The 27868-nt window shown below is 39.3% G+C and overlaps 1 protein-coding gene across 2 annotated transcripts; it reads right to left on the reverse strand.

The window, feature by feature from the left end:
• Nucleotides 1-1573: 1573 nt before the first annotated feature.
• Nucleotides 1574-27595, reverse strand: SIRT1 (sirtuin 1). Of its 2 annotated transcripts, XM_084904259.1 has the most exons (9): nt 26814-27595; nt 24866-24982; nt 22093-22334; nt 19636-19788; nt 11687-11834; nt 10861-10940; nt 9127-9313; nt 6363-6923; nt 1574-3720 (listed from the first exon to the last, which is right to left on the reverse strand). In XM_084904259.1, the coding sequence occupies exons 1-9, from the start codon at nt 27214-27216 to the stop codon at nt 3392-3394; spliced, it is 2220 nt and encodes a 739-aa protein (XP_084760385.1). In that variant the 5' UTR covers nt 27217-27595; the 3' UTR covers nt 1574-3391. The 2 variants fall into 2 exon arrangements, with proteins under 2 accessions (XP_084760385.1, XP_084760386.1); XM_084904260.1 differs by lacking the exons at nt 22093-22334; nt 24866-24982; nt 26814-27595 and adding an exon at nt 12348-12472 and having other exon boundaries at nt 19636-19768.
• Nucleotides 27596-27868: the final 273 nt, after the last annotated feature.

The raw sequence follows: 27868 nt of genomic DNA on the forward strand, positions 1-27868 counted from the left end.
AGGCAGCGGGGACAGGCACATTCTTGTCCTCGGCCTCTCTCATGGCATTTTGGCCATCCAAACTCATGCTGGTTTTCTCCTTCGACTAAAGAAGTCACTCCTATTTCCTTGGCTCCCCTCCCGTGTTAGTGACAACTGAACTAAATATTTCTAGAGATGAATTGGGAAGTCTGCCTGTTTTATTAAGTCGGCCTTCCTCTGTTAGACCATCCCCTGGGAAGGGAGTATTCCCTTTCTCGACTCTTGCTATACTTTTCAGTCATTTGGGTGTACTTTTTAATACTGTACACAAGCCACACCTTATACCAATTAAATCCTATCTCTAAGAGATGATACTCAGTAGTTTCCTGTTGAGAGCCACTCAAAATGGGGGAAATAGACCCTCTCTCCATATTTCTGCAACATAGTTTAACACTCAGACTTTGTTTATATCTGAGGGGAGAATTCCCCACACTTTTCGATTACAGGTATAGGAGTTGAGATTTGTTTCAAGTAACCATGTTTAATAGGTGGATGATGTAAAGCACCATTGACTGAAGGCACATCATCCTATATCATAAAGCGCTAATATGCCAATTAGACTAAACAGAATGACCAACCGGACAACTTTCCAGAGGCAGCCTGAGAGCTGAGCTCCTTGCACAAATTTCATGCCTCAGGCTTCTATTCCTATATAATAAGTCTAATACGCTAAGTGTCTGTGGTCTTCAACAACCAAAGCATAAAATGCTAATGACATGCTAAGATAGCTCAACTGCTCAGTATGATGTGCACTGACCACCAGGGGTGGACACTCGGACCGGTAGGTTAGCTTTCTCCTGGACATACCGTGAGGCCCTCCTACAGTCCCACCCTGGCTGGCCAACCTCCCACATCCCGCCCTGGCCCCAATCTTGCAAAGGGGGTGGGGTGCCTCAGCCTGGTCTGCACCCTCTTGCAATCCAGAACCCTTGGTTTCAGCCCAATCCTGCAGGCCAGGCTGAGGGGCCTCTAGTTATATCTAAGGGTGGGATTTGGCAGGTAATTTTTCTTGTGCAAGTAGGATATAGCAGAGCAGAGTAATTTTTTTTGTTTGTTTTAATTCACTTCAAAAGTTTGTTGGGGAGAAAAGCAGACATGAGAACAGAAAACTGCAGTCAGGGTTTTAAGGGGTGTGTGTATTCCTGGCCTCCTAAGCAGTAGTACTTTGTCCCTCAAGGCTTTAAATGGACTAAGTAGGTTTTCCAAAAAATTCATCCTAGTGTGGTTTGATCTAACTTTCACAGAAAACCTAGCTTTTCTAACATGGGCTCTTGAATTCACTCCATTTGCACCATTCCCTATTGCACCTCACCACCCGCCCAAAGTCTTTATATGTCAACTTTTCCTAGGCCCTGCTTTTCCCCTACATCTTACCTACTAAGCCGAATGGCTGAAATCGTTTAGAAACTTCTGGTGATGCACTAATTGCTACAGTCAGTACTATCAGTGTTTGCTTAAATATTGTTGAAAAGAAAGCATCTAACAGCCCTGAAAGCTGTACAAAGCTGCAAGATTTTAAGGTTTTATAACTTAAACAATGTAAGTTAACGGGGAAAAGGTCAAATGACAATTTTAATAGACTTTAAAACAGTGTACAAGTATAAAACACTGGTTTTGTATTTCAAAAGTTGGAAGATAACCAGTCATTAAACAGTCTACAAAACATATGCCAGTAGATTACATAAAAGACTATGTACAATATAAAAAGAGCTGAAAACAGTCTTCACTGTAAAAATAATTTAAAACAAAATTTTCAATTTAAAATATCATCTATAGCACAGACACATCATGCAAATGAAAAACTACACTTGATCTTAGCCAAAAGGCCAAGAAGCGATTGAAAAACTAAATATACTGCATTCTTTAGTGTAGCCAAATAAATTCAGATGGAAACACCTTTTAAGTAGGGAAGTGGCCATCCAATAAAATTTTTTTCTCTAGCAGTAATGGTCCTAGCTGGGTATTTTATGCTTAAAGAACAGCTATATTTCAAACCCTTTTTTAAAACTGTAATAAATACCAAAGCAACACAGGAATACTTTATAATTTGGGAGTGATGCTGGGGAAAGTCTGGAAAATTTAGTGTGCAACTTTATAAAGCATGAACTTTTTTGAAAGGCTAGAAGCTTTTGCAGCTGAGAAAGTAGATCTCTAGTTTTAAGGCAGGCTAAGCTTTTAAATAAAGACACAATAAGGATTCATTTCATTCATTAACTATTCTGCTATTACAAGTTACATCATGTTTATCTCCAGAGTACTAGGCTAGCAGTTTGGTGTTCATTAAACCAAATACTCCCAACAGGAGGAGACATGTATTTACTGGCTGAGTTATATATAATTATCATTGCTTTGGAACCATAATCAGGGAACCTGTCACTCTCCTCATCTGTGGAAAAGCAACAGTTCATAATATTACACTCTCCCCAAAGTTACCATGACTATAGATCATAAAGACTTTTGCATATTCACATCTTGGCGGTTTAACACTTGTGGAAAAGAAGCAATGTGAGCTCTGCCACAGTGATAGGTATCGAAACAACAATGGGAAACACTCTCAACACCAAGGGGGCCCAGGCAGGCACTATTGTCTCTACAGCAACTGAAACATTTCCAAAGCATTTATTTGTTTTACAGATTATTTTTATAAGCCAATATAGACATTTCTACATGTCCATTAAAGTACAAAAGCCATCTTCATTTGAACAATACAACATTCCTGAAACTTAGCACCAAGTCTTACTTCAAAAAGCAAAGAAAACCGAGTGCTCTCCCATATATTGTTGACTTCCTTCTACTCACATTGCATGTTATGAGATTTTTAAAAAGTTAGCTGCCACAAGTTTTGGAAAATGCCAGTGTTTAAAAATAGGTAATTGTGCTAATAAAGAATCAAAAGTTTAGCAGAACAGAGATTTGAGTTTTTCAAACTATTCAATGTTACGAAGAAATAGTAAATGAAAATGAAAATACCGTTCTTTGGTCTAGGTAAGCTGTTCCCTTTTATGTTAACATTCCAATGGCTTTTTGAAAACTTTAAAATGTTTAAACTTATTAGGCAAAAATGTATAAACAAAAATTATATATACATACGGATGTATCATACAAATGAACCTTTAAAAGTCTTGACCAAGAGCAGGTTAAAGATACTTAGTACCTTTCTTTAAAAAAAAAAATTAGTGTTAAGTGTACAAGTACAGAAATAAGGAAGTTAAAAATTATCCATGAAAAAAAAATCTATTTTACCAGTCTATAAATATTAAATCTTTCATGTTTCCTTTGTTCTATCGTGTTCACAAGTAAACATTCATTTTGACATGCTAAAGGTTCCTAATGCTGGTGGAACAATTCCTGTACCTGGAAAATTATTACATTATGATTTGTTTGATGGGTAATTAATGTCTGTTGCTTCCTGTTTCATAGATATAGTTTCATTGACTTCCTCTTGATCACCTTCATCAGCTCCAAATTCAGTTCCTCCAGCTCTCTCATTAATATCAGGGTCATCTTCCAAACCATTGTAAAATTCTTCCATCTCACTTTCATCCTCCAAGGGCTCTTCTAGACTTGGGCTCTGGCAGGTCCCACTATCACTATTACTGCCACAAGAACTAGAGGGTAAGACATCATCTTCAGAGTCTGAATATACTTCGGCACCATGAAAAATGTAACGATTTGGTGGTAAAAATAGGTATTGATTACCTGAAATAAAGAATGAGAGAGAGAATTATTTTGGTCTGATTGGGCAGTATGGAGTGTGTAGGTTCCAGCTCTGCCTTTTACCTGCATATCACTAGTAGAAGCTGTTATTACTCTAGTGATAAAAAAAAAAACAAGTTAGACTCGGTACTGGATGTCCAGTACCAAGTCTAGCTTGTTTTTTAAAAACCACTAGAGCTTTATAAATCACTAGAGTTTTTTAAACTTACCAGAGCTTTGTAAATTTGGGTACTTATTTCTCTGCCTCAATTTCCTCATCTGGAAAAAATAATTTTAACCCTAGTAAGTAAATTATGAAAAAACTAGGGTCCTGGTGCACGGATTTGGGTGGGGGGTTTGGGGGGTTCCTCTCAGCCCAGCCAGCACCATCCTTGGGGATTGGGCCTAAGCCAGCAGTCAGACACCCCTCTTGTAGTCTGGGACCCCTCACTCCTCGCCACCCACCTGCAGCAGAGGCAGGAGAGGCTCCTGCCACCACTGCTGTGCTCGCCAGCTGCAAGCTGAGCAGCACTTCCCTGTAAGAGTGCACTGACCACCAGGGGGCAGCTCCTGTGTTAAGCATCTGCCAGCAGTTGCACGTCATAGCAACTGGTCCTTCTGCCATTTGGTCAATTTGCATATTAGGGTCTTATATAGGATGTAGAGAACTGTGTTCAATAAAGATTTCTTATCCAATTTTAATAGATCTGATAAGATGAAACCAAGCACTCAGCCTAGTCTACATTAGATACCTCATTCATATTCATTGAATATAACATCTCTAAAGCATATATGCTTTCAAAGAGTTTTTAAAATATATATATATATTTTTTATACAGAGGAAGGGAGAAGGAGAATTAGAAAAATCAATGAGAGATACATTAATCAGCTGGGTCCTGCACCTGCCCTACTGGGGATGTGCCTGCAACCAAGGTACATGCCCTTGACCAGAATTGAACCTGGGAGCCTTTGGGTCCACAGGCTGATACTCTATCCACTGAGCCAAACCAGTTAGGTCTCAAAGCATCTTTATTAAACATTTCCATTTAGTTTGTTAATATGGCTTCACCACCTATTCATAGTCTGTAGACACTGGCATCACATGAGTTTGTTACAAGTTTTCAGGCCCAATACTTCCCACCTACTGAACCAAAATCTTTATATAAGAGTCCTCACACACACTGAAGTGAGAGAGAAGCACCGATCTAGCAATGGATTTTAACTTTCCTCCTCAATTCCTCCCAAATTTGCATTGACAGTATGAGATTTGACCTATGGACCCTAGGTCAAAAGAGAGATGTTCTACTCTTAAGAGCATTAATTTGCATCTATGAATACTAACAATAATATGAAAGTTAAATGTCCTAGCTTAGTCAAGTTTAGTTTAGGTTTAGGGTTTTTTTTTTAATATATTGATTTTTTACAGAGAGGAAGAGAGAGGGATAGTTAGAAACATTGATGTGAGAGAAACATCAGCTGCCTCTTGCACACCCCCCACTGGGGATGTGCCCACAACTAAGGTACATGCCCTTGACTGGAATCGAACCCGGGACCTTTCAGTCCGCAGGCCGACGCTCTATCCACTGAGCCAAACTGGTTTCGGCTAGGTTTAGTTTCTTAAAATAACATTTTTTCACTACATTTACTTGGATTTAAACATTGATTTCCAAAAAGTGACTTCACCTATGTTAACACTAATTGTAGATTTTCCATATGGCACAAGGGGAGATGCTATTTCATATTTCATCTATATAAAACCCCAATATGCAAATAGACCAAGTGGTGGAACCCGCCGGATGGTGCAGCAGGTAAACCAGGCACCAGACCAAGGCACCAGACCAAGGTGGAGCACTGGTCACTGTCACTGGGGCGAGCCTCTGGTGGTTACTGAAAATTCTTTGCTCCCACATGCCACTATCCCTGCCCAGTGCTAACGCCCACTGCTGGCACCAGAGCTGCCGGTCACACCCGCTGCCGGCGCTGTCAGCACATAGGAGCAGCAGGAGGGTCTGAGTGGAGCTCGGAGGATGGGCTGAGACCCACTCCTGTGCCCACCACAGCCTCGCCATCCTCAGTTCAAGGTACATGAATTTGTGCACTGGGCCCCTAGAACTTCGTGGAGAAGAATCAGATGCTTTCTAGATCTGACACAACACTGCACAGTGATTAAAGGGCAGGCTCTGGGGATATGCCTGGAATACAATCTCGGTTCTTCGGGTATTTAACTTCTATAGTCAAGAGTTCCCACTGTAATAGAGATGTAGTAATAGCTCCTACCTTATGAGATTGAAGTCAGATACTATGTATAAAGCAGCTAACCCACAATAAGCACTGAATTTCAGTCATTTCTACCAACTAAATCTCACCTGACATAACCAAGCACTGAATATTTCCCAATTTCCTTCTCAATTTGATGCTTACCTTCTTATTCCCTAGAGTAACACAAGTACTAAGCATTCTTCAAACACTATTTCTTCCCCATATTATGTAACATACCAATGTTTATCTTTCTCTAGCTTGACTACTCAACTTTGCAATGTTACATTTAGCTGCATAAAGCTACCCTATGAATAAACCTGCCAAAATTGCTCATTTTTTGCAAATGTTTTGTTGCAATAATCATATCTTCCAAAATAGCTTCTTACCATCAAGCCGTTTACTAATCTGCTCCTTTGCAATCTTGGCTGGCCAGTACTTTCTCACTGTTTCAGCTGCTGAAGTTCTTTCATTTTTCCCCCCAGTACTGGAGCTAATGTTCTTCAAATCTGAACTCTCCAACTGTTCAGTAACACTTTCAATGCTCCTAGAAGTCTGTATTGCCTGTGATTTTTCTTCCATACAATCTTTTGATTCAGACACATCTGGATCATCAATATTACTCTTCGCTGCATGGTCCAAAAGTGTGACGATCACTGAAGAATCTGGTGGTGAAGTTCTTTCTGGGGAACTGGAGCCTTCTGAAATATTAAGAGGTGTGGGTGGCAACTCCGACAAATGAGCCAGCTCTTTTTGTGTTCGTGGAGGTTTTTCAGTAATTTCTGAAAGCTTTATAGGGTTGCAGCAAAGTTTAGCATATTCACCACCTAACCTATGACACAATTCATTAATGATGACATCACAGTCTCCAAGAAGCTCCACATCAAAATGCAGATGAGGCAAAGGTTCCCTATTAATCAATATCTGAGGCACTTCATGGGGTATGGAACCTAAAAATAGGGCAAAAAAATAAGATTTAGAAAAAGGAGATAAGCTAATAAAACCACAACAAATGCACTATTGCAAAAATGTAACATGTTCCTAATACCAAAAATGAAACCAGCCATTGACATTTCATCAAGCTATCATGGGATCAGCCGAAACCGGTTTGGCTCAATGAATAGAGCGTCAGTCTGCGGACTGAAAGGTCCCAGGTTCGATTCCAGTCAAGGGCATGTACCTTGGTTACGGGCACATCCCCAGTGGGGGGTGTGCAGGAGGCAGCTGGTTGATATATTTTTCTCATCGATGTTTCTAGCTCTCTATCCCTGTCCCTTCCTCTCTGTGAAAAATCAATAAAATATATTTAAAAAATAAAAAATAATAAAAAGCTTTCATGGAAACAGATGAGTAAGCAAGCATCTTTCATAAAATTTCAGGTTCTGCTTCTGTCACCTGGTTACCTCTTAGCAATTTTTTTGGATTTTTTTACTCTGTACCTCAATTTCCTTGTCTATATAATAGGAATAACAACAGTACTTTTCCACAAAGTTGCAATGAGGATTTAAATGAGTTAATATATTTCAAGTGCATACAAGAGTTCTTGGCACATAGCAAGTGATCATTATTTTTACTGAAATAGCTCTAATATAGAGTGTGAGGATTTCTGGAAGATGAGCTTTCCTCTTCCCACAATCACATCAAAACTGCAACTAAATTACTGAGAGCTATCACTGAAGACTAGCTTAACAGAATTCCTATAGCTCAAGGGCAGACATAGAACAGGAAGATCCTGTGCCCTAGGAGGGTTATCTTGGCTGCTGAGCTCCCCTTTGAAAAGCCAGGGATGATCTCAGCCCCAGATCGGGCTCCACAGCCCATGGCACCAGTGACAGAAGAGGAGTCCCCATTAACATCTGACTGTGAAAATCAGCAGGGAGGGATCTGAGAATCACAGAAGTTGTGAGGACAAAGGTACTGCTCTTAAAGCAGTGGTCACCAACCTTTCAGAACAGACTGCACCATCCACTGGACTGTCTGTGGACCACCAGTTGGCAACCGCTGTCTTAAAGGACCCATGCTCTAAGCTCCAGCACAGGCACCAGCTTGAAAATGCCAGGGACAGTCCTAGCCGGTTTGGCTCTGTGGATAGACCATCAGCCTATGGACTGAAAAGTCCCAGGTTTGATTCTTGTCAAGGGCACATGGCCGGGTTGTGGGCTGGGTCCCCGATATGGGGCAGGCAGGGGGCAGTCAGTCAATGATTCTCAACACTGATGTTTCTCTCTTCCCCTCTCCCTTCCTCTCTGAAATCAATAAAAACATAGATTGTTTTAAAAGTCAACCAATGAATGCATAAATAAGTGGAACAACCAATGTTTCTCTCAAGTCAATTTATTTTTAAAAAGTCTCTGCCTTGACTTTGAGGAAAGAAAACTAAAAAATAAAGGAGCTTATACATTAAATTTCATGTTTTATTTAATAAATTACCCTATAGTATAGCATTAGGATTTCTCAGTTATGTAGGGAAGACAATTATACTGCTAAAAGCAACTACATATAGGGTAGGAAAAAGATGCAGAATTAGGGAGTTTAAATCCTTGTTTCTTCCCTCCGTTTACCCTGGCTGCCTATTTGATTGCTGGTATAGGGATCTACTTTAATCCTCTGATGAAGGGTTTGATATTCTCTCCTCCTTTCTTCATTTTTTAGGGCATCCCTGATACTACTGAGTTAGTATCCCTCTATCTTCCCCCGTGACAATAATAGGGTCTTCAATTGTACTTGAGCATTTTTATACACACAAAACACCCTTATGGATAAAGTAAATCCACGTATGATTGTGACAAGGCATGATTATTCATAAAAAACAAGCCAATTCTTTTGACTCCCCAAATTCTATCTTACATAATACATTATACTTCTATCAAGCTAGAAATTTTAACTTAATCTGAACTGTTTCCCTTTGTCTATACATTTTTCGTGTATATTAGAATCTGACATTATTTCTGTTTTGACATCCATCTCATCTCCCTGCTCATCCCACCAAGTCAAATTAACAGGAACAGAATGTCACCTAAAATATAAGGTTTAGTTCTTTATCACTCTTTAACCAGAAACAGAATGAGATCACTGGAGTCTATTGTACTGTACAGACTCATAACCCATGGCAATATATAAGGAAATATTCTCTAAAAATCATCACCAACTTACTTGGAATTAGTGCTACTGGTCTTACTTTCAGGGAAGACCCAATAACAATGAGGAGATCAACTTCATCTTTGTCATACTTCATGGCTCTATGAAATTGTTCTGGTAAATTTTCACCAAAAAAGACAATCTCTGGTTTCATAATAGCAAGTGGTTCATCAGCTGGGCAACGAGGACATCGAGGAACCACCTGTATGTTTCAGATTTTTGGTTGAGGTGAGGAAGAGAAAGAAAAGCCCAAGTTAGAAACAGTCAATATTTCCACCGTTGCTAAGAATTCATTTTGAAATCCACAAAGAAAACAGAAAAGTTGTGGATAAATAAAATAGGGAAATTGGGTACAACTTAAACATGAATGTCAATTGTCACAAACATAAAAGAAATACAATGTTGCTACTACCTGTGTATGCTATTGTACTTCTGTACAAACCTACATTTGATATTAAAGGTTTATTGTATAGTAAATGAAAAAACCGGCATGTGTATATATGTATGTACACACATATTCACAATCCACACAGACTTAATCCTTTTAAAAAGTTTTGCCCGACCAGTCTGTCTCAGTGATTGAGCGTCAACCTAAGAATCAGAAGGTCACAGTTTGATTCCCGGCCAGGGCACATGCCTGGGTTGCGGGCTCGATCCTAAGTATGGAACATGCAGAAGGCAGCCAATCAATGATGCTCTCTCATCATTAATGTTTCTCTCTCTTCCTCTCCCTTCTCTGAAATCAATAAACAAAATTAAAAAAATAAAACAAGAGTAAGTTTGTAGGATACAATGATTATGCCCTGGCCACGTAGCTGAGTTGGTTAGAGCCGCCCTGATAAGCCTAGGTTACAAGTTCAATCCGCAGTTAGGGCACGTACAAGAATGAACCAATGAATGTATAAATAAGTGGATCAACAAATTGATTTTTATCTCCCTAACTGCCCTCCCCTGCAGGCTTGATCGCCCCCAACTGACTCTGTTGCAGGCCTGGTCCCTCTCAAATGCCCTCCCCGCTGGCGATCTTGTGTCCCCATAGGGGCAGCCATCTTGTGAGTTGGAGTGACAGTCAAGTTGCATATTACTCTTTTATTAGATAGGATATCATTTAAAAAATAAAAAAGATAAAATGATCCCATTTTAATACACTATCCACCTAAGTATATATGCAGGTAAATGAACAGAACTTATTTCTGGATGATTATTCTTTGCCATATTTTCTTGTAGTGTTTTGGCCATGAGCATATATGAAATACCTTTTACAATACATTTTTTAATGTTTACAGAATTACCACCTTAATTTAAAATTCTGAGTCTGACAGGGCATTACAAAGGGAGGGTATGAAGAAAAACTAATATAGCAACACCTCATTTATGATCTGGATTTTTATTTTAGTCTTCGATATTAAGAAGCTTGGATGTTTCTTGTGTATTTCACCAGAATTCCCAATGATAACACTCACTTCCTAGATCTTCCTGTACCACACAAATACTTTCAGGAAAAAAAGAAAAATGGTTTAGGACGAAAAAGAAGAAAGAGCTTAGCCCAGTGTGTCTCAACGGTTGAGTGTCAGGGCACATGCCTCAGTTGTGGGCTCAAACCCCAGTAGGGGCCATGCAAGAGGCAGCCTATCAATGATACTCTAATCATTGATGTTTCTCTCTCCATTTCTCTCTGAAATCAATAAAAATATATTTAAAACAAAATCAGAGACATGCACAATTCCTAAAATATGGGTGATAAATTACCTGATTAAAAATATCTCCTCGTACAGCTTCACAGTCAACTTTGTATTTACAAATCAGGCAAGATGCTGTTGCAAATGAACCTAAAAAAAACAACATGTATGTGTTTTATTAATGAAATGTTAACATTTATTAAACATACTACATTTTTATCAAATGTTAAAATTTTAAAAGACTCCATGGGAGAATCTAGAATATAAGTAACTAAAATACTGATGTAATAAGTAAGGATCACCACTCCTGTTTGACATAGTACTGGAAATATATATAAAAAAATAAAAATAAAAAAGGAGAGAATCCAATCCTCAACTGATGTTATGTTGATACAATGACTCCCCTAAGCTGCTACTTTCAATACAATAAACCAACTCTTCCAGGTCTACACTGTACAGTATTACTTTAGCCTAAATAGTTGTTTTAAAAACAATTCAGATACATAATGTTCTGCTCTTTCTTGTTAAGCTAAATGGTAATTTCTAAATACTGTTCATCAGAACAACCCAATTCCTTTAGTTTCATAATCTAAAGATGACTTTTGTAAGTTTAAAAAGGTTGCTAAAAAGAATGTAAAAAAATGCAACTGCTACATCTTCTAAAATCCAAAAGTATATTGATTTCTCACATCTCATGTGTCAAGGCCAATCCTTCAAGTTTCATAGGGGTTTTTTTGCATCCCACTTTTCTTATTTTATCTACAACTGGCCAGATAGCATGAGGAAATAATAAAATTCAATCTCCATTCCTGGATGGTAGCCTATTTTCTAATCCTAATTTTTCCTAGGATTAACAAAACTATTAATAACAGAAATCAATTCTGAAGTTTACTAACCATGACATTGAATTATCCTTTGGATTCCTGCAACCTGTTCCAGTGTATCTATGTTCTGAGTATAGTTGCGAAGTAGTTTTCCTTCCTTATCCGACAATGCTATGAATTTGTGACAGAGAGATGGCTGGAATTGTCCAGGATATATTTCCTATATAAGGCAAAAGGCAGAAAAAAATATTACATTTAAGAAGTATAAGAGTTATCACATATTTAGGTTTAACAACAACAACAAAAACTACCAATGTTAATGCCCCATGTGTAAATAATTTAAAAACTACATGATCATCTCAAAGCATCTAGATGGGTACAACACACACCTACAAAAAGATTGTTGCTATTATATGTATAAAACTCAGCAATTAGTGATCTTGGCCCCTTGAAAAAGATAAAGATGACCCATAAACATCTCTAATAAATGTTAACAGATATTTTAATAAAAGTCAGAAGAAATACACCTTAGAATATATCTAACTTTTGTTGGCTGCAAATTCAGTTGTTTTTTTAAAGCAAAAGGGGGAATAGTTTAAATTGAAATTAAAGATATCAAAGGTATGGTGACTTTTTTTAAAAAAAAACATAAGAATATTAAAAATTTCTTATTCATCATTCATTATAAATATCAACCTGTTGGAAGTTTAAAGCTAAAGTTTTATTTCCTTACCAAAATTGTTTTCCTTCCACTGCACAGGCACATACTGGTATAGTATAGAGTTGCTCATGAATGCTGAGTTGCTGGATTTTGTGTGTGTGTTTTTCCCCCCAAATAATGCTTCAATGCTGTTTCTTCTTTAAAAACAAAGAATTCAGATATACACATGGCAAAAAGATCAGAGAAAAATTATCAATTTTGGTCCTCTCAACTTTTGACAGTGTTTATATTTCATTTAGTAAGTGACTATGGCAAAGGAAGTTTCTTCATTAAAGTAGTAATGCTACCTTCTACTTCCTTACCATTCATTCCAGCCTCTCACCTACTACAATGCTAGCAAAAAAACTAGACACAACCATATGTCCATCAATAGGGGACTGGTTGTAGATATGTGATACCATCCATAATAGTGGAGTATGCAGCCATTAAAATTAATGAGGTTTAGATGCACTGACCTGAAATATGGTTCATGACATATATGAAAAAGCAAGTTAGTCACTGGTGTGTTTTGTTTTGTTTTGTTATTAAGCAAAAATGAAAATAATATGCACATGCATATAGATATGTTCATAAAAACATCAAGTCAGGAAGGATTCAAACAAGCTATAAACAGATGGGGAACTTCTACTTCTGATATACAAAAATGTTGAATAAGATTATAGATGACTACTTTTAACCTATTTAATATTTCAATTAAAAAAAATATCTACAGGTATACCTTTCAGATAAAATAAGTAAACCTATAACTATCACGTACACATCCATATGCTGCTGAAAATTGTATACAAAAATCTAAAAATTTGCCCCACATTCAAATTTTTTTCATGAATTTCATGAACAACTTTGCAATTTACAAAATAGGCATTGCACATATAGAAAGAAGTAACAAGAGCTTAATAAAGCTAATGTTTATAAAAAATTTAAAGCTACTTTGTGTTCTAGACCATTGGATTGTGCTATACTAACCATTGTTTTAGCTACAAGATGCTTTCTTCTAGTATATTTATATTTACATAGAGGCTTAAACATCATTGTATTTTATTAAAGCTCCCTCTGGCCCTAATCAGTTTGGCTTAGTGGACAGAGCGCCAGCCTGCAGACTCAAGGGTCCCAGGTTCGATTCCGGTCAAGGGCATGTACCTTGGTTGTGGTCACATATCCATTAGCGAGTGTGTAGGAGGCAGCTGATTGATGTTTCTATCTCTCTCTCTCCTTTCCTCTCTGTAAAAATATCAATAAAATATATATATATTTTAAATAAAATAAATAGCTGTTCGAGTGTTTTAACAAACATTAGAATATGCTAGGCAACAAATAAAATAACATCTAAAGTAGGAAGAAAAGTGATAACAGCATGCCAAACAAAACAAGAATAAATGACCTCCAGAGCAGGGTCAGGGAGTCAAGACTCCAAGACTCCTGAAATGAACTTTTATGTACCTTATCTCCAACCCCCTTTTAAAGGGGAAGGTTAAGAGGCCCAAAGATATACAGACACCAGCTTCAGCTCTACACTCCAATTTCCCTTCACGTCCAAACCGTAACAGTTCAAGGTAGTTTAGCCCTTAAAGTTAAAATTCAATTCCTATAGTTGGGATCATTTATGAAACTCTTTTTATATGATTAAATTTGAATCTTAACTTTTTGTCTATTTTCTTTCAAATATGTAGTGGACCATGTCTGAACATCCTCAAGTCCTATCAAGAAACCAACCATGTGGAACAGGCCAATCTGTTAGCGCCAAAGGGATCCTCCCCAATGACAGAAAGCAGATCTGGGACCAAAGGCTCAAAGCACTTTTTTAAAAAGGCCTGTTACTTACATATAACTGTGTTTAGAAATATGCAAACACTTCAGTAATTGTTCAAAGGCAACCAACAGGGAGGGTCCAAGTTAAAAGCTTAGAACTACCTGCCATACTGAGGTTTCATGCAGAAATAATGGCTCTCCTCCAAAAATGATCACTACTTGGTTTCATCTAAAAATTTCTAGCAACATGAGTGAGACCCCAGTCAAAGGCAGGGATGTTAACTGCAACCCCTCAAAAATAAAAGGACGCATCCAAGTTTGATATCCACCTCCTCCTTCAGAGCAGAGGGAGACAATTAAGTAGAGTTGGTAATGAATTAGAACATAAAATTTCTATCGCTGGAAACACACACACACACACACACACACCACATACACATCGATCCTGGTTAGAAAAGTCCTCATAATCCCTTATTTTATTCATTCCACAAAACCACACTTGAACAGACTACTCAATATCTTATCTAATCAGCACTTACAAATTATTAGTCATCTGACAAATTCAACTGCTTTTTTTTTTTTTTTAAATCTAATTCCCCAAGGAACTCAAGATTCAGCAAACTTTTTCCAAACGAGGATAACAGTAAATATTTAAGGATTCCATACGGTCTCTGTTGCAACCACTCAATCTCCCACTGTAGTGCAAAAGAACTTTAGACAATATGCAAGTCAATGAGCTTTATTTACAGTCACCAACATGAGAATTTTCTATGTTCACATGCCATAAAAAAAAAACTCCATTTCCCCCCTTCCATTGAAAAACTCTTAGCTCAGGGCTCTATAAAAACAGGCAGTGGGCTACACTTGGACTGAGGCTATAGTTTGCCAATTCCTGTACTAACCTAACACAAAAGAATTTCAATTAGTCAAGCTATTAATTTACCATTTAGTGAAGTTTTAATATGAACTAAACATAACGAGCAATTTATTATAATGGTATAAACTAGGCTGAGGACTGGATTTTTACACTTTAAAAGGTTGTTCAGAAAAATAAAGAACATGTTACTAAGCTCCTATGTTGTCCACAAAGCAGACCACGTTTACTAACTGACCCATAAAGAAAAGATGTGCTGACCATACTGTAGGATATATATCCCCATTTTGCAGATGAAAAAAACCAAAGCAAAGAAATCACTTGCCAAAAGTCACAAGAACCAGTAAGTAGCAGAGCTGTCATTCAAACCCAGTTTTGATACTAAAGTGTGGCTCTTAATCACTATGCAATAATAACTTTTTTTAAAATTTAAATTATTTGTCGAAAGTATTACATACGTCTAATGATACCTTTTCAATGTTTGATCCCTATACCTCAAGCTTCACACTCTCCTTTTAGGCTAAGCATCATTTCTGTTAGGTACTGCTAACTAGTCTAATATCTAAGAGCAGTCTAGTAAGTACACTTAATTTTGCAAATTTTCATGGGATTACTGAAGGCTGGAATTCCAATCACCTTCTAACAAAAACACTCTTCAAGAATACATAATGTTGCCCTAACCTGTTTGGTGGCTCAGTGGATAAAGTGTCGGCCTGTAGACTGAAAGGTCCCAGGTTCAATTCCGGTCAAGAGTATGTACCTTGGTTGTGGCACATCCCCAGTAGGGGGTGTGCAGGAGGCAGCTGCTTGATGTTTCTAACTCTCTATCCCTCTCCCCTTCCACTCTAAAAAAAAAAAAAAAAAAATATATATATATATATATATATATATATATATATATATATAAAATATATTTTATTGATTTTTTTACAGAGAGGAAGAGAGAGGGATAGAGAGTTAGAAACATTGATGAGAGAGAATCATCAATGAGCTGCCTCTTGCACACCCTGTACTGGGGATGTGCCCACAACCAAAGTACATGCCCTTGACCAGAATCGAACCTGGGACCCTTCAGTCCGCAGGCCGACGCTCTATTCACTGAGACAAACCGGTTTTGGCAATAAAATATATTTTTAAAAAATACATAATGTTCCCATAAATCAATAAAAGAAAAACATCCCATTGGGGAAAAATATCTAAGAACAATCAGGTGATTCAAGAATATACACATGGCCAGTTGTAGAAAGCAATCATTACACTTTTTTCTATTAAACTAATAGTTTTAACTTCCTGAAAAAGTTGAGATGTACATTAACAGAAGATTAAATATATTGTGGTACAATTATAAAATAATACAATAATATAATAATACAATTATAAAAGTTTCTTCTCAATAATTATGTACATCGATGGCTTGATGCATTAAGGAAATTATTTCCCTCCAAAAATTCACCAATAACGTAACTCCATATTACATTCATTTTCTCTAGCAAAAAGTATAAACCATTTAACAAACTTTCTGCTTACTATAGCAACTGGTAGAAAAACTTAATTATTAGTGTTTTATTCACATATTTCATGAATCTCGTAAAATATAACAATATTTGCATACCCTCTCCCTCCATTTTTGGGTTATACTTTGTTCCTTGTTCTTATTTCTCCTTAACCTTTTCCCCAATTATTTATTTTTAGACCCGATATTAACTCAGCCTCTTCTACCTCTTACTATTTTAAGTGCTTCTTTAGCAACTGGAAGTTTTCTTTTAGGCAGTTCATAATGGAAGAATTAAAGTGCAACACTTCTATATAAATAATAGTTATAAAGGTTATTTAGCTTTTAACAAACCTTAAATGAAAGCTCACAAAAAATAACCAAGCAAAATGAAGCTTATATGAATAAAACTTTATAGGTGAACTTTTTTTATTTTATTAATAAAAATTCACAAAATCTTAAAGCTTATAGAAAAGTGAAAAATACTACCCTCCAACACTTTCTTCTCCCAGACGGTATATAACCATACAGTGGTTAAGAACATATTTTCTCTTACGTACTGTCTAGATTTCTGTTAAGCACACTTTTAAATTTCCTTATACTTTTGTGTTTTATCATTGTAATTCTGAATTGTTGTCTTTCAATTTTTACTTGTCAAAGCTAGTTAAGGTACCAATGAATACCCAATTTGTATATTAGACAACTAGGGTTACAATCTTCCTCAACTTGCTATTTCTATTCTCAGTTTTCACATTTTTCCAAGTGTCAGGTAACTACTTTACTAAGCAACTTTACTAAGTACATATAGGGAAGTGAGGGGGGGGGGGGGCGCGGGGAGTGACAAGTTAGTTTGGGCAATATGTTTTCTTTCCTCTCAGAACACAAATTACAGCAAGTCTTACAAGCATTATATGAATGGGCTACTGAATCAAGCTTTAATAATGAGAAATAAGATAGATCAAAGTTATTTCTAGTTACCTGCTGGTCTTCTGTAAGTGTTCATTTCTGCTAACTAGAACTGTTACATAATGCTAGTATTTTAGGTTCAATTCAAGAAGCCTGTAACTAAGTGACATTTTATTGGTCTGCAAAATCATGCATTAGTACTACTAGCACAGTGAAACAGTAAGTCTTCACTAATTCAAAATCTTGTAATTAAGAGAATAATGTAAAGAAACTAACTTTATTTATGTAATTCAGTGTAAACCAGGTGTTAGTTCTTAAGAGTACATATAAATGTACATCATTACTTTATGCTGACATAAAGTAAAAAGTTCAAAATTTTCACTAGTTTCAAGTTGATAGAAAAATTAAAAATTCTCTTAGCCTGAAAATTTCTCAAATTCAGTTTTCAGTTTTAGCAATTAAGTCATATTCAAGAAACTTAAATATAATTTCCATTTTTCTCTAATTTTTATTTATAGCCACACTTGAATGAAACAAAAGATTACTTCTTTAAAAACAAGTCAACCAATTTAAACTCCATTTAAATTAGCAGAGCCTTTCCTATAGTTATGTAAATAGACAATATGGTTTGAAAGTAACTGAGATTACCCCTTTAATTAAAATCTAGGTTCCTTTAACTTCTAGATTCACTAAAAACAGTCACTAACACAACACAAAAGACCCATTCAAAATACTAAAGCTTAGCAATAGCAATTTTACAATTTCTTCCTATAAGACTAAACTGTGGAGGAAAAAAAAATAAAGTTTTCTGATTAAAATATCTTAAGCTTGGCATAATGCAGCAATTAGCAACCTTTTTCATTCATGGCACTCATAAACTCATTACTAAAATTCTGTGGCACATCAAAAATGTATTTTTGCCGATTTGACAAAAGCAAGCAATTATCAGTGTGATTCATCCACACTGGATGACTATTGTTGTGTTGGTTGTTGTCATTTTTTTGTTTGACAATCTAAGGGAAAAGAGTCAGTGCCCATGACTAGTCAGGTATTCTTAGTTTTGCCTCACCTGAGGATATTTTGAGAGAGAGAGAGAGAGAGAGAGAGAGAGAGAGAGAGAGAGAGAGAGAGAGGGAATGAATGTGTGTATGTGTGTGTGTGTGTGTAGGGAGGTAGGTGGGGGGTGCGGGCGGGGGAGGTTTGAAAGACACTTTGATTTCTTTGCCTCCCACATGTGCCCCAAAAGAGCCAGGATGGGTTAGGATCAAATCTGCACCCAGTATGTACCCTGGACAGTCAATCAAACTTGGGACCCTTTGGTGCCCCCCCACTCCCCCAGTGGGGGACCAGGAGGGACGGGAAGAGGATGGAGGAGTGAAGGCAGAGATAAAGCTGACTCTCTAACCACTGAACCACACCAGTTGAAAATTACTGGCATAATGTACTATCAAGCTTTGTACTCCAGAATAGAGCTGCCCAATAGAAATGTGATCACGCCATGTATGTAATTTTAGATTATCTAGTAATTACATTAAAATCATGGAATTTTTATAATTTACAACCCAGTATCAAAAGTATCATTATTTCCACATGTAATCGATATTTATTTATATAATTTCCTCCCAAGTTTCTAAAATCTGGTGGACTTTCACACTTACATCGCATTTCAATATACTAAAGTGCTCAAAAGCCTCATGTGGCTAGTGGCTTCTGAACTAGGCTGAGCAATTCTAAAGACTAGAGCAGAATAGAGCACTATTGACTAAAATGCAATCTTAGAATCTTCTCCACCCCTAATCACGAATGTCCAGGCACATTACATATGTGTTAAGACCTGCTAATACAAAGCATACCAAAGTAGATGTTAAAATCTTTATAACCCATAAGAAAATATTAATATATATTTTCTTATGGGTTATATATATAAAAAAAAATATATATATATATTTTTTAAAAAAACAGCATATTAAAATGCTTATTTATTTTTAATTTGCTGTTTTTTTAATTCTTAAAAAAGGCCATTAATGCAGTGAAATTTGAAAAAGAGAAAATAGCCTCTTCTTTTAAAAGAAACTCAATCCTAAAGTGAAGAAAAATAACAATCCCTTCTAGAAAGAAAGGAATTCTTACTAAATTGACTGTTTCAATGATGTAACTCCACACTGCAATACTAATACCCAATTTACTAGACAATGAATGTTAAGCTTAAGAAGCCTTAATATGAACAAATACTTTATCATTAGAGGTGGTCAACTGACAACTAGAAGGGTTCATAGTACCTTTGCGAACTTGAAGAATGGTCTTGGGTCTTTTCTGAAATACTCAATATCAAACATTGCTTGAGGATCTGGAAGGTCTGGGAAGTCTACCGCAAGACGAGCATAAATACCATCTCTTGACCTGAAGTCAGGTATTCCACAAGAAACAGAAACCTGCAAAATACATGGCATAATTTGTACAATTAAATCTTCTACCGGTATGTTTTTGCTCTCACACAATTAGGAAGAAGTTGAAAAATAATTTAGTTTTTAAACTTCTTTTAGAGAACAGAAATACCATCTTATTCCAACTTAAAATAGAAATAAAAAACCCCTAAACAAGTATTACTAAATCCATCACATTCCACTCATAGTGGGGTAAGGAATTTTAAGTCAGGCAAACTTTGAATCTTAAAGCATTTAATCAACCAATTAAAGCAATAGAAATTCATTTCAAATTACTCTAACCAGAAAGCAGGGAACAACTTCCATTGCAGTGAAGTGTTTCCAAAGAAATCTCTCATCTGGTCAGGGACCTACTACTTCAAGAATACTAAATTTCTAGCCCTAGCTGGTTTGGCTCAGTGGCTAGAACATCAGCCTACAGTCCCCAGTTCGATTCCAGTCAAGAGCACATACCTCAGTTGCAGGTTCCACTAGGGAGGCAACCAATCAGTGTTTCTCTCTGTGTGTCTCTTCTCACTCCCATCCACTCTCTCCAAAAATCAATGAAAATATATCCACTGGTGAGGATTAACGAACAACAAAAAACTAAATTTCTATATTTTCTTTAAAATACTGTGTTGTAGCCCTAGCTGGTTTGGGTCAGTGGATAGAGGGCCGGCCTGCAGACTCAAGGGTCCCAGGTTTGATTCTGGTCAAGGCCACATGCCCGGGTTGTGGGCTTGATGCCCAGTGGGGGACTTGTAGGGGGTAGCTGATCCATGATTCTCTAGCATGGATGTTTCTATTCTCTCCCCTTCTTCCTTCCTCTCTGAAATCAATAAAAAAAAAATTAAAAAAATGTTTAAAAAAATACTATGTTGTACAATGTTTCAATTATTTTTATTGATTTCAGAGAGGAAGAGAGAGAAATAGAAACTTTAATGAGAGACCATCATTGATCCTACATGCCCTCTCCTGGGGATCGAGTTCGCAACCTGGGCATGTGCCCTGACTGGGAATCAGCCATGATCTCCTGGTTCATATGTCCATATTCAACCACTGAGCCAGGCTAGCTGGGCTACAATGTTTCATTTCTTAAGAACAGATTTAGAGCCCTAGCTGGTTTGGTTCAATTTAGAGCGTCAGCCTGCCGACTGAAGGGTCCCGGGTTTGATTCCGGCAAGGGCACATGCCCGGTTTGCGGGCTCGATCCCCAGTATGGGCATGCAGGAGGCAGCCAATCAATGATTCTCTCTCATCAATGATGTTTCTCTCTCTCTCCCTCTCCCTTCCTCTCTAAAATCAATAAAATATATATTTTTTAAAATAGATTTAGACACCATGCTTTCAAATAGAGGTTTGAGTGTTATCTTTTTGTCTCACAATTTTACCAAAGTGATTCCACTTTGACCTCAGAGTTAAGTCAAACTTGATCTAAATCATGTCCGAGAGCAAAGCATTACTATTCTTGATCATTTAAGATTAAGCTGCCTAAGTTGGGCATCAACCTATGAACCAGGAGCCAGGACACATGCCTGGGTTGTGGGCTTGATTCACAGTGGGGGGTGTGCAGGAGGCAGCCAATCAATGATTCTCTCTCATCAATGTTGTTTCTCTCTCTCCCTCTCCCTTCCTCTCTGAAATCAATAAAAACATATTTAGAAGGGAAAAAAAAGGATTAAGTGACACTCATCCTTAACTCAAAATGACAGAAAACAGAAATGAATTTTACTCCAGCATTGCTCTGGTCACTAACAAACATATTCTGTATTCAACACAGAAAACACAATACCCTTATGCAGCTAGTTATCTGTGACCCTATAGGGGAGGCAAATGAAAACTGTCAAATCACCTCGATCACATCACCTTAATTTAAATGGATGGGAGGTAGGAATCTGTTACCTTCCTAACACTAAGTTCTTTACTTGTGAATATCAATTAGGTTCCTGGTTTCCCCATGAAGATGGAACAAAAACCCCATTTCTCCATCACACCCTGACACAAGCAGAATTCTCTTAATCTTCTTTAGAGTTGTGGTATAATGTAGGTAGAAATCTTGCCTTAATTCCACTTACCTACTGTATAAATAAACAGAAGCAAATCTTTTTTATGGTTGCTGGAGAGGCTTTTAAAAACAACCAATTTAGCCTCTGTTGCTATGCTCAACTTTTAGCAATTTTCAAACACAAATAATTGCCATTATCATGAAAGGATAAATTCTTCTACACCAGAAAAACGTTTAATAGGAAATACGTAAGATAAAATATTTACCACCTCCTCCTTTTTTACTCATGTTTTAAACATGTTACATACCCCAGCTCCAGTTAGAACTATTATTTTTTTGCATTCCTGCAGTAATTTCACAGCATCTTCTATTGTGTTAATATCTTTTCTTTTTTTCCTTTTTGGTGGTTCTGAAAGGATATTAATAACAATCTGCCACAGTGTCATATCATCCCACTCAGGTGGAGGAATTGTTTCTGGTAGTAAATCTTTTAGAATTGTTCGAGGATCTGTGCCAATCATGAGATGTTGCTGAACAAAAGCATATGGACCTATATTAAGAGGACAAAGAATTACATCAAATTCACATCCAATTAATTTAAAATCTTATTTCCTGAAGTAATGAGTTAACAATCTTTATGTTTTTTTATAAGTAATAAAATGCAATATAAAAATATTTCGTTTTCACAGCATCCTCAAAACTAATGCTATATCCCAATGAAATTAAGGTCTCAAGAGTTTGGGTCTGCCCTTTGAAATATAAAATACAAAATATTTTAAGAGTCAAGCCCTATCCGGTTTGGCTCAGTGGACAGAGCATCAGCCTACAGATTGAAAGGTCCCAGGTTCGATTCCTGGTCAGGGGCATGTACCTTGGTTGCGGTGTGCAGGAGGCAGCTGATTGGTGTTTCTCTCTCATCCAATGTTTCTAACTTTCTAGCCTTCTCCCTGCCTCTTTGCATAAAAATCAATAAAATATATATATATTTTTAAAAGAGTCAAATTAATTACCAGAGTTAAATTTTCATCGTTAAAAATCCGGTTTGGCTCAATGGATAGAGCATCGGCTTGGGGACTGAAGGGCCCCAGTTTCGATTCCGGTCAAGGGCATGTACCTTGGTTGCGGGCATATCCCCAGTAGGGGGTGTGCAAGAGGCAGCTGATCAATGACTCTCTCTCATTGATGTTTCTAACTCTCTATCTCTCTCCCTTTCTCTCTGTACAAAAATCAATAAAATATATTTAAAAAAAAAAAATCCAGAAATATATACCATAATTAGTAACAGGAGCATGTATGTACAAAAGTATTCTACAAATCAACATAGGAAAGATCCTACGAGTCCCAAAAGCCCATACTATTTATCAATAAAAACATAAGGGAAAGCCTTGGCCAGGTAACTCAATTTAGGCAGGGGTCTTCAAACTATGGCCTGCGGGCCGCAGTCTGATCCGGCCCACCAGGTTTTTTGGGCAGTGAGCGCAGCCGAGGTGTTACAGTAGGAATTAGTAGTTCATATAGTCCGGCCCTCCAGCTCTCTGAGGGACCGTGATCTGGCCCCCACTTTAAAAAGTTTGAGGACCCCTGAGTTAGAGCATTGTCCCAACATGCCAAGGTTGTAGGTTCGATCCCCGGTGAGGGCATTTACAAGAATTAACCTATGAGTGCATAAATAAGTGGAACAAGCTGATGTTTCTCGCTCTCTCGCTTTCCACCTTCCTCTCTCTCTCTAAAATTAATACATTTTAAAAAAGACATAAGTGAAAAGGAAATTTATATACTTCTCTAAGGAAATCTATACATAACTAATATCTTTTAAAATTTTTTCAGTAATAATGTTAATTTGATCTTAACAAATCTCTGAAAATTATACATATAATGCTGATGTTTTAAGCACTAATTTTTTTTACCCTAACATTTCTTACGTCAGTTTTCTAACTTGAGAAAACAAAAAATACAGTAATACTATGGACACTAAGGAACTAATCACCACTGCATTTAAATACCCGTATTTTCTGGCGTATAAGACGACTTTTTGAAACGAAAAAAAGTCAACCGAAAATCGGGGGCCAAAGACCAAAATTGCACAAAAATTACCTGCAGATCTTGACGGCAAAGTAAGTCTTTTCTTTGAAGTGGGGGGTAGTCTTATACAGCGAATATAGGCCTAAACCTATGTTTTAACTGTAAAATTGGGGGGGTCGTTGTATACGCCGGAAAATACGGTAATCAAAAATGAAGGCACATTAAGAAAAAGATCATTTTCGAGATGGTCATGTTATAACTTTAATATAAATACCTAATAGTGTTCTCTATTCCTAAGGGACATTTCCAATTGTGAATACTCGAAACGCAGTTCATTCTTAGATTAACTAGTGTATTATTTACTTGTATCACAACTATAAAGCTACTTTTGCCGACCCCTGTACTTTCCCATTTCATCAACATAGTTAAAGACTTACTGAGCACAAATTATGTGCCAGGCACTTTTCTAGGAACTGACAAAATAGCCCACAAATCAGTTAAAAAGAAAAATCTCTGTCCCCAATAGGGCTTATATTCTAATATAAGAAACACAATAAAAACGTTAAGATTCAGCCAGCCAGTGGCTCAGTTGTTGGGCGTCGACCTATGAACCAGGAGGTCTCAATTCGATACCCAGTCAGGCACATTCCCAGTTGCAGGCTCAATCCCCAGTGGGTGGTGTGCAGGAGAAAGCAGATTGATATCTCGATGTCTCTCTAAAATCAACAAAACATCTTTTTTTAAAAAAACGGTATGTTGAAAGAAAAGGAAGAACAAATAGGAAGGAAGAGCATTACACAGAGGAAACATGTGAAAAGGACCCAAGGACCTGAGGTATGAGGACCCGGTTGTTGGAGAAATACTAGAGGCCAGCTTCCTGGACGTGAGCTGTTTAAAAACAAAAACGGAAGAAGCACTAGACTTTCCCTAGAAACCTAGATCTTAGCAAGCACCTAAGGAATCTCAAAACCAGGTTATAAGGAGGCATAACTTTTTAGTTAGCATAAAACAAAACACAAATAAAAAGTCAACGTTTACTCTGAAGCTGTGAAACCATACCTATCCGTGGCCTTGGAGTCCAGTCACTAGAGCTTGCATGTGAGGCTCGATCATCCTCATCACTTTCACAGGAATGGAAACCATTGGTAATTATTTCATCACCAAACAGAAGGTTATCTGCAAAAGAAACCAAAAGCAACTCAGTCTGCTGAACAATCTGCATCTAAAATGTATTAAGATCTGGGCCCTGGTCCAGTAGCTCAGTTGGTTAGATATGGTTAGATATGCCAAGGTTGTGGGTTCAATCCCTGGTCAGGGAGCATGTAAGAATCAACCAATGAATGTATAACTATTGATAAGTGGAACAACAAATCGATGTATCACCCTACTTTTCCCTCTCTCTCTCTCTCTCTCTCTCTCTCTCTCTCTCTCTCTGGGTTGCAGGTTCAGATCCTCAGGCTTGTGCTGGAGGCAGCCAATTGATGTCTCTCTCATATAGATATCTCTCCTCCCCCCTTCCTTCTATCTCTGGGGGGGGGGGGGGAGGGGGGAAGGAAATCAATGGGAAAAATATCCCAGGGTAAAGATTAATAAAAATAAAATAGTATGAAGATCTGTAATGGTTATGATCTAATAATTTCCACTGAGTAAGACACATTCAATTCTCGGTCAGGGCATATACCCAGGTTTCAGGTTCAGTTCCCAGGAGGCAACCCATCCATGTTTCTCTCCCTTCCTCTCTCTCTAAGCAAAGTCCATAAGAACGTATTTAAAAGGATGCCTGCTGGGTCATCCTATGTGGTTGGTTCATAAAAACACAGCATTTTTCTCCTTAAGGGATTCCAACCTCAATCTAAAAGCCTCAGTTCATCACAAATCTTCATATAAATCGAGTCTACGAAATCCAAACCCAAAAGTAGCTATCTAGTAAGGCTGAATTTACCAATTACAAACAATGGGAGCTCATAAAACTTGTCAACTAAAAACTTACCGGAAAGAGTTCAAATGAAGCTACAGCCAATTTACAACTTCTCTTAAACATACCAAGATAGCTTTGCCTTAATTCGTTTCCCCTATTAAACTTTCTTGAAATGAGGTCTTTTGACTAATCCAGCCCCTAATGCACCTGTTATCTTTATATACAGCCCTGTATGTGCACCGATTAGATTTACTGATGCAAACATGGATGGAAACGAACATCCATCCCAGGACAGAAACTCCTCAGATCGAAAACATGGAACTTCAGGGGTGACGGGACAAATACAACTCATACATCTAACTCAGTAGTATGCCAGGAAAAATGCCAATTCGTGTCTCGGGGTTATATTTGCACACAGCAAAGGACCAGAACTAGTCTGAAAACAACTGGGACATTAGAGAAACACTCTTCGTGTCAAGCACTCGGAAAGCGCCACAGCTCGCCTCCGCCCACTGCTAACTGCACCGCAGGGCGGCCTTTAGAAACAGCTGTGCTCTTGAAAATTGAGGGTGTATGGGTTTAGAATTCAGCTTTGCTCTTTAAAACAAATGTAAAAATCAAGATCCCTCCCCCCCCAAAAAAACACACCACGAACTGCAGGAAAATCACGAATTGCACATATCTAATCACGAGTTCTATTTTGCAAAGACAACTACAAAAAGATAGGCAAAAGTTGCAGGTTTCAGTGTATTGGGGGGCGGGAAGTTGAGGGGAAGCAATAAGGTTTAACGAAAGCGGTATGTATATACTAAAAGGGTGGGAAGCGAAAGAAACTTATTTTAAAAGCAACTGCGAGTGCCCCGGCCCGGCGGCTACGCACGGCGCCCGGGCCCCGCGGCGGCGGGAGGGGAAGCGGGGGGAGCCGGAGGGAGGAGCGGGGGCCGCCCCGGAGGCCGGCGGTGGGAGGGGGGACGCCGCCAAGCCCGCCCCGAGCCCCGGCCCGGCCCGCCCCCGCCCCCGGTCCCCGGCCCGGAGGGGCCCGCGGAGGGAGGAGGGATGCGCAGTCCCGGCAGCCCGCGCCCCGCGCACCTCGGTACCCAATCCCTGCCGCCGCCGCCGCCGCCGCCGCCGCCTCTTCCTCCTCCTCGTCGTCGTCGTCGTCATCGAAGTCGTCGTCCGGCGGCGGCGGGTCCCAGGAGGGGCCCTGCAGGCCGGGCCCATTGTCTCCTCCTCCGCCCGCCGCCGCCTGGGCCTCCCATTCGCCGCCGGCCGCCGCCGCCGCCGCCGGGCCGCCCCCGGCCGCCGCCAGCGCCTCTCGCTCCGGGGCCGCCCCATCGGGCTCGCCCGGGCTCCGCCCGAGGCCCGCGCCGTCCCTCCGCGGCCGCTTGCGGAGCGGCTCCCCGGGGGGCGGCGGGGAGGCCTCCCTCTCGGCCGCCGCTGCGGAAGGGGAGCCGCCGCCGGGCTGAAGGGCGAGCGCCGCCTCGTCCGCCATCTTCAAACTGCCTCTCTGGCCGCCGCCTCGCCTGCTCCGCTCCCGCTCGCACTCGCGGCTCTGGCGCCCCCGCGGCTCCGGCTGCGGGAGATTTAAACGCCGTCACGTGACCGCGCCGCGCCGCCCCCGCCTCCCCGGCTCCCGCCGCCCACGCGAGCGGGACCTCGGGACGCCGGGTCACGTGGGGCGCCGCGCAGCCGCCCTGGGTCCTCTCTCCACGCCCCTCCGCGCGCCCTGGGAGCCCGAGCCCGGCTTTGCGGCGTGAGTGTCGGCGGCCGCCCCCGGCGCCGCGCTGGCCCCGGACGTAGCGGAAGGTGCAGGCGGAGGCCCCGGGAGGCGAGGGGGCAGGGCGCGGGCGAGGTGGGCGCCGCGGACGGAGTGAGGGGAGGAATGGGACCCGGGCCGTCCTCTCACCGCTGACAGCTCCTGGGGCGGGGGGTGGGGAGACCCTCTTCCCGGCTTCTCTCCTCACCGCCCCGCCCCCGCCCCCATCGCTCCAGCAGCCCGTCTGCGTTTGTACACGAGCAGACCGAGTCGGGGCTCTCTGACTTCTTTTCCCCCGGATTGTCCAGTTACAAAGGGACAAGGGGCAGCACAATAGCCATCTGGTGCGAAGGAATCCCATGTTAGGGCTGTGTCACTACCAGTAAGG

The sequence above is a fragment of the Pipistrellus hanaki genome (genome assembly GCF_964339955.1).
Source record: "Pipistrellus hanaki genome assembly, chromosome: 14".
NCBI classification, from domain to species: Eukaryota; Metazoa; Chordata; class Mammalia; order Chiroptera; family Vespertilionidae; genus Pipistrellus; species Pipistrellus hanaki.